Below are 8,186 nucleotides of genomic sequence, written 5' to 3'. Positions count from 1 at the left end.
AATGTTGCACAATATGTATTTGTGTATGTATATATTTATATAAATACATATTCAGATAGATGCTATACTTTGCATGCTAATCTTATTCCAGTTTATTAGTTTTCATTTAAAAAACGGTAGCAAGTGCACAGATCTCCCGCTGGTTGGGGTCTTTAAGAGGGATGCTATACTGTGTGCAGCCTTTCCCTTGCTGGTGGAGAGGTTGTTTCTGTGCTTATTAGATATAATATAAGTTTCAAGTTTGATTTCTCCCTCTTTCCCAGGAAAGGAGAACAAGAATTAGTGAGAAATTGAAAAGCCTACAAGATCTCGTGCCAAACATGGACAAGGTAACAACCAAAGAGTTTGTATTTACTGCTAATATAGTCTTTTTTAACTCTTTGTTGTAATATAAAATCCTTTATGGTTATTCCTCTTTATGATCTTACATGAACCTAATTTATCATTCCTCTTTTTTGCTTTTCCCTTGTATGTCAAAATGGAAATATCAAAGTACATGTATGGTATGGTATCCATACACAATTCAAGAAACACATGGTCAAAATGACTTCAAGACATACTCTTCTTAAGCATTTTTACTGCTTTACCAATTTCAAGCACAGAATAATTTTATATTTTCCTGGTCAAAATGTCACAGCAAACAAGCACTGCAGACATGTTGGACTTGGCTATCAAGCACATCAAAGAGTTGCAGAGCCAACTTCAGGTGAGTATTAAATCATGTCCTGCCTGTTGAAACTCAACTTGGTAATCAATGGTATTCATGCCTGAAGTTTATTAAAATTAGATCTTCTTTCAGTTGAATATTATACTGTGTGATAATAATAATAATTAGTTGCCGAAGGTATGTGAAAGAGACTAAATTCTACAGATGGAAAGCCTGTTACAAGTGACTTGATATGGTCAATTCAGTTCACATGGACGAACAACGTATGCTTCTACTATTTTCATTGAGCAAGCAGTAGCATAAATTTTCTCCCTCATTCCATAATTAACAATGTATTTTTATAATCTTTTTATATAAGTAGAACTAGGCTATTTATTTGAACAGAATACATTATGAATAAGTCAAATTAAGAGTGAAACTTAATAGTGTTTTGTTATTCCATGTCAAAATAGAGACCGATAAATATTATGACAATCTGACTAGTTATGTTGTTTCATTGAATAGCATCTTGTTCTTCCAAATATTCTTGCGCTGGTCAGATTATGGTGAACTGTGCTTACTTGGGGATCGAAATTTAATTTAAATCAGAAAATTCATCTCTTGCTATGCTGCAGAACAATGGTTGTTAGAATGCAGCTATTCACTATGATTCTTCTGATTGGTGATGTGCTTGAAAAGAATGGTAGAAGATCATTCTTTTGGCACTGTCATTGGAGCACCATTTGTCCATTTAATGCTGCTAATGTTAATGCATCAACTTGATTGATTGATGTTTTACATGCACACAGGCATGTGAATAAGATGCAAATGTATATCGAAGTCTCAAAGTTAGAACAAGAAGAAAGATAACATGTTAATATCAATATATTAAGTTTGTATTTATGTCCTAGAATAATGAGTAAAAAATCGACAGTGCAGCCATATATAAAACAATTCCAAGGTTCGCAATGATGTGACCTGCCTTGCTGAGCCGAATCATCATATGCATGGTTTCTTGTGTACATTATAGCTGGCCTTCAAGAAAGAAGCTTTCGAGGAAAACATTTTAATCCCTGCAGAGCTAAGGAAAAGCTAGACATTTAAATACATTGAATACCTAGAGGAAGGAGAGCTTTTTGAGCACCTTTACGCAAGACTCATCCAACACAATCAACATATTAATTCTACCATCCATATTCATTCTTTTCATCTTAGGGATAAGCTTCCTGTTTCCATGGATTCCATGCTTGTAATCTAATTCTAGCATTAATTTTCTCATTCAGGTCCTAAAGCAAGAACAAGAGAACTGCAAGTGCAAGAAAGCATGACAGGACTTGCGGTAGACTGTGCTTATGTCTGTAGGAATCTGTTTAGTGCTTACTGTTGGACTAGAGTAACTATCCTTCTGCCAAATTTGGCGAGTGTAGTCTGTAACTATCCTTCTGCCAATCCTTGTGTGATAGATTACATCAATTGTCTGCATTTTTTGTGTTCTCATTGGACTGGCATGAGGTATCTGGCATACGGAGTTCTTCATTTCCCTGATAATAATGAGATTCCTGTGGATTGCTCAAAATTGTTAACTTATGTCTCACATATATCTGAGAATGTCATGAACCTGCAAAATGGAAACCAACCTAGCAGATATCATGATTCATTTTCTGATATAATGTTTGAAATAATAATTATGTGACTAAAGTATCTTAACCAAGACAAATTCATCTACTTGAAAGGCAGTGTTAGTAAAGGTGAACTTGCATTCATGCAGAAACTTATATTGTTTCTGCAAATGCATACAGGTGTGATCATAATTGCCAATAGTGAGGATTTGTGCAGTCTGTATCAAACTGCTCTCCGAGTTACTTGCTCATGATAACTTTTTCTGCAGCATTTAAGTAGTGATAGGGCATATTCTAGTACCACCCCTACGGTAACAATCAGCAGCCACGTCAGTGCCAACATGGAGTCTTAGTGCTGATATGGTGCATTGCATCGACGTAACACCTTAGACTCAGATGGGACAGTTGCCTGTTCCTACACTGTCCGAGGCCATACGAGATGATGCCGCATAGCATAAAGCCACTCAGGAAAGCTCGAAATGGCGTCGAGTGCCGCGGATCCATGTAGGTCAGTCGGCGCTCATAGAGGAGGTATAAGTCAGTCTCCCGAGGAGTCGACTGCCATTAATAGATCATGTATGATCAACTCTCATTTGCAGGTATAAAAGCTAACCCCTTGATCGGCGTCAGGGGAAGGACTTCGAGTATTCAACTCTCTCTTATTTCATTCAATGCTAACTTAACCTTCGGAGGGGTCGAGTTGAGAAATCCCCCTCCCGACCTCAGCCTATGTGTAGGAGCCCAACGATAAAAAAGCAGGTCATTCGCCAAGAGAGAAGATCACACTTGGGAGACGAGACTCAAACTCAACCTGACCCGATGCTCGCTTCCATCACCCAAGCATCTACGTGGGCAACCTTGCGCATCCGGGATTAGACCAAGCTATGCTAATACCTAGGCCATAACATAAAAGTTCACTAACATTTTGGTGCTAGAATGAGGGCCCGATGTTACAAGAGCACCCCCAACCGAGCAACCCAAGAGAACACCCCAGAGAAGAGCCACCCCTGACTCACCCGACTTTCAAGTTTGGAGGGCAACTCCCACTTCCTCTGAGCCTAGAAGGGAATACCTCGATCACAACCCTGAGCCGCTATTGGTGGCTATTCAATAATCCCAAGCTATCGCCTCTCGAGACCATCATGGGGTAGGTTGTTGTCTCAATCAAGGCGTTCCTCAACCTCACCCACCAAGTGCAAGCGCTGTGTTGAATCTCGGATTTTGATGATGAAGTCAATTGTAATTTGTTTGATCTAATCTGTATGTTGAGAAAAGTGTACAAGATTAACTACGATAGTAGTAAGATATAAAGCAAGTGTTGTGCCGAAGTCAAGATCAAGATCACGTTGGGAGTTCGAGAGTTCGTCGAAAGTTCGCACATTCGTCGGAAGTTCTGTGGGAACCAACCGAGAAGTCCAGGAGCTTGCCATAGAAGCTCGTCGGAACTCGCCAAGAAGATCATCGCAAAGTCCAGGAGCTTGTCGGGATTCCACCGGAGCATCGCTGAGAGTTCGTCGGATGTTCACCGGAAGCATGTCGGAAGCTCGCCGGAAGAGTGATTGACACACCGGAACACAAAGTGTAGTAATTATGTCTTAATTATTGTATTTAAAGTATAGATTAAGTTAAAATTAGGAGGTAATCCCACTAACTTAATTAGGGGCCAATTGGTCCCTTAACAGGCCTTAATTGGGCCAAATGGAGCAGCCCATTTGGCCCTTGAATTCTTGCCCGACGGTGGCACCGCCTAGGAGACTTGGTCTCCCAAGAATTCTGGGCGGTGGTACCGCCCCTGTCAGGCGGTAGTACCGCTAGAGCTCGGTCTCCGAGCTCAGTCAAGCGATGGTACCTCCCAGACTGAGTAGTAGTATTGTCTAGTGTTAGATGATAGGCGGTAGTGCCACCTAGTAATGGCGGTGGTACCGCTAGTACCTCGAAAATCCGGGATGAGACACTTCTTGGCTCCATTTTTGAATGCCATTAGGGTCTATAAATATCCCACCCTTTTCTACATGAAAGGCAACAAAATCTTGATATATTCTTGAGTCTTTGAAGTGTTAAAGAGTTGTAAAAGTGCTAGAGTTCTCCTCCTTCCTAAGTGTTGAGATCATTCAAGAGAGGAGTGAAACTTGTAAGGGTTGTCTCCGAGGCCCGGCAAAAGGAGAAAAGTTGTAAAAGGTGGTTGACCTTCACCTATTGAAGGAAGGCCTCTAGTGGACGCCGTTGACCTCGTCGGAGAAAGAAGCCGAAAGTAGATGTAGATCACATTGACCGAATCACTATAAAACTCGGTTTGCATTTACTTTGAGCAACTTTCTTTTATAGCAAACTGCCTCTCCTCCTTACTATGCTTTAACTACGTCTACATACGCTTTGACGTAAATATCTTCCGAGATCAGCTTTAATCGTACGAAGACTTTACGAAACCGACGCTTTTCATTTGTGCAACTTACATTGCTACAAATCACCTTAGTCTTCTCTTACACTTTCACGAAAGGTTTCAAGTTCAAATTCCTTCCGAAACGGATTGAGTTGAAATCATTCTCATTGAATAGGCTTTAATCAAAATAAGTTTTTCGAAATAGCGAAAGTTTTCTACTGCACTAATTCATCCCCCCCTCTTAGTGCGCTCTTGATCCTAACAATTGGTCTCAGAGCAAGGTTCACTCTCGGTTGGTTTAAAACCCAAAAGAGATGGCATTTGTCGGCCACCAAGAGAGTCATTCAATTACACGTTCGCCCATGTTCAATGGGACGGATTACACTTATTGGAAGACTAGAATAAGGATCTTTCCTAATTTCGATGGATTTTGAGCTTTGGAACATTGTCGAAAATGGTTTTCAAAAGTCTTCTCTTCCAATGAATGATTGGAATGAGTTGGAGAAGAAGACTTTCACTTTAAATGCCAAGGCTATGAATGCCTTGCCAACCCGAGGGATTCGTGTCCAAGAATTGCCTAGATAAGGTGTGCAGGTTACTTAGATCTATTTATGGACTAAAGCAAGCTTCCCGAAGTTGGAACATAAGATTTGATGAGGCAATCAGATCTTATGACTTTGTTAAGAATGAAGATGAGCCTTGTGTGTACAGGAAGGTAAGTGGGAGCACTATCACCTTTATGGTATTATATGTGGATGACATCCTGATCATTGGGAATGACGTAGGAATACTATCTACAGTAAAGACTTGGTTATCTAGACACTTCTCCATGAAGGACTTAGGGGAAGCATCCTATATTTGGAGATTTAGATCTATAGAGATAGATCCAAGAGGATGCTTGGCTTGTCCTAGTCCAAGTACATAGACACCATTGTCAAAAGGTTTGGCATGAAAAATTTCAAGAGATGTCTCATACCGATGAGACATGGGATATCGCTTTCTAGGAGTATGTCCCCAAATACTCCTGAATAAAGGGCAAACATGGATAGGATACCCTATGCATCAGCAATAAGGTCTATCATATATGTCATGCTATGTACCAAGCTTGATATAGCGTGTGCTCTGAGTGTTATGAGTATGTATCAAGCGAATCTAGGCTTGGAGCATTGGAAAGCAGTAAAGTGTATCATTAAGTACTTGAGAAGGACTAAGAATCTTTTACTAGTATATGGAGGTAGTAGCCTCAAGGTTGAAGGCTACACAGACTCGAGTTTTCAGTCTGATGTCGATGATAGCAAGTCAAATTCGGGGTGTGTGTACACCTTGAATGGAGGAGTAGTATGCTGGAAGAGTTCCAAGCAACATACTACTGCTTACTCGACCACAAAGGCGGAGTACATTGCTGCAGCAAAGGCAACAAAGGAGGGAGTCTGGATAAAGAAGTTCATCACAGATCTAGGAGTTGGGCCAAGTAGCGAGGAGTTGATTCCTTATATTATTATAACTACAGGGCAATTACTCAAATAAGGGAACCCTAGTCTCATCAGAAGTGCTCTGAGGAGGTTCCAGTTTATTTGAGAGATCATGACCCGAGGAGATGTAGCAGTGAAAAAAGTTCCATCCGAAGATAACATTGCAGATCCACTGACAAAGTTGTTGTCTTAGATTGTCTTTGAGCGTCACAAGGGTCTGATGGGGATCAAACATATAGGTGATGTTAGGATCAAGAGCACTAAGAGGGGGGGGTGAATTAGAGCAGCGGAAATCTTTCAGCGATTAAAAATGAAAGCTGCGTTCGTTCGATAAAAAACGATTTCGATGTAAAAGCCAATTTTAAGATTACTTAAGATTAAGCGCAGTTTTACTTCTAAACGTAGTTTACGTCTAAACACAATTTACGTTTAAATGCAGTTTGCGTCTAAACGCAGTGTTACGTCTAAACGCAGATTTACGTCTAAACGCAGATTTACGTCTAAACGCAGATTTACGTCTAAACTCAGTTTACGTATAAAACGCAGTTTTACGTTTAAACGTAGTTTGCGTCTAAACGCAGTTTTACGTCTAAACGCAGATTTACGTCTAAACGCAGATTTACGTCTAAACGCAGATTTACGTCTAAACTCAGTTTACGTCTAAAACGTCTAAACACAGTTTGGGCAGTTTTACGTCTAAACGTAATTTTACGTCTAGACGCAGTTTCAAAGGGATCTGAACTTAGAAACTCGTTCGTAAAAGCGCAGAAGACAGTTTTGCAGAATCAAGGCGTAAACGTAAACTGTAATGTAAATATCGTACGAAAACACTGGTTTACATCTGAAAGCAGATTCGGACAGATCAGCACTTAGAAACTTGTTCGTGAAGGCGCAGAAGACAGTTTTGCAGAATCAAAACGTAAACGTAAACTGTAATGTACGAAAACACCGATTTACGTCTGAATGCAGATTCGGAAAGAACAGCACTTAGAACTTGTTCGTAAAAGCACAGAGAGCAGTAGTTATGAAGGAGGTTTGCAGTAATGATAAAGTGCTCAAAATAAACGCAAACCAGAGATTTAGAGTGGTTCGGTCAGTCTTGACCTACTCCACTTTTGGCTTCCTCCACCGACGAGGTCATCGACGTCAACTAGAGGCCTTCCTTCAATAGGCGAAGGCCAACTGCCCTTTTACAGTTTCTCTCCTTTTGACAGGCTCAGGAGACAACCTTTACAGACCTTTCTCTCCTCACTTTACAACTCAAAACTTGAAGAACAGAAGGAGGAGACTTAAAGGCTTTACAACAATTTTGAGCTCTTAGAATCACAGAAAAGATCAAGATTTCGGTGTAGGTCTGTATCTTTTCAGTGCTGAATGGGTGGGGTATTTATAGGCCCCAATCCAATTCAAATTTGGAGCTTAAAACGATCAAATCCCGGAATTCCGGGATCAGGCGGTTGCACCTCTTGACTGGAGAGGTTGCACCGCCTGGCAGAGCTCGAAGACTGAGCCCAGGCGGTTGCACCTCTCTGTCAGGGGCGGTTGCACCTCCTGAGTCTGGCTCGAAGACTGAGCCCCAGGCGGTGCCACCTCTTGACTGAGGCGGTTGCACCTCTCTGCCAGAGCTCGAAGACCGAGCTCAGGCGGTGCCACCTCTCTGTCAGGGAGGTTGCACCGCCCAGTCTTGCTCGAAGACTGAGCTCAGGCGGTGCCACCTCCTGGCTGGGGCGGTTGCACCGCCCAGTCTCGCTGGGAGACTTAGCCCAGGCGGTTGCACCTCCTGGCCTGGGCGGTTGCACCTCCTGGTGCAATCAGGGTCCGAATGGTTAGCTCCATTCGGCCCAATTTCAGTCTTTCAGGGGCCCAATTGCCCCAAGATTAAGCTAATGAGATCACCTCCCTTTTTCCAACGTAATCAATGTGCTAACTACGATTAGATCTAAGACAATTTCTACAGCTTTGCTTTGGTGCGTCAATCGCTTCTTCCGGCGAGTTTCCGGCGAACTTCCGTCGATCATCCGATGAACCCTCGGTGATGCTCCTGCGGACTTCCGGCAAACTCCTGGACT

General features: G+C 41.8%; 1 protein-coding gene across 1 annotated transcript in view; it reads left to right on the top strand.

Annotated features, from left to right (window-relative positions):
• Nucleotides 1-2,206, top strand: part of LOC135677488 (transcription factor bHLH128-like) — a 6,538-nt gene extending 4,332 nt beyond the window's left edge. The window contains exons 4-6 of the mRNA XM_065189851.1: nt 264-329; nt 638-706; nt 1,930-2,206. Coding sequence (XP_065045923.1) covers nt 264-329; nt 638-706; nt 1,930-1,974 — 180 coding nt within the window. The 3' untranslated portion in view covers nt 1,975-2,206. The remainder of the gene's footprint in view (nt 1-263; nt 330-637; nt 707-1,929) is intronic.
• The last annotated feature ends 5,980 nt before the right edge of the window (nt 2,207-8,186 follow it).

Source organism: Musa acuminata, chromosome BXJ1-6, assembly GCF_036884655.1.
Source record: "Musa acuminata AAA Group cultivar baxijiao chromosome BXJ1-6, Cavendish_Baxijiao_AAA, whole genome shotgun sequence".
NCBI classification, from domain to species: domain Eukaryota; kingdom Viridiplantae; phylum Streptophyta; class Magnoliopsida; order Zingiberales; family Musaceae; genus Musa; species Musa acuminata.
This window is presented reverse-complemented; position numbering and strand designations above follow the sequence as displayed.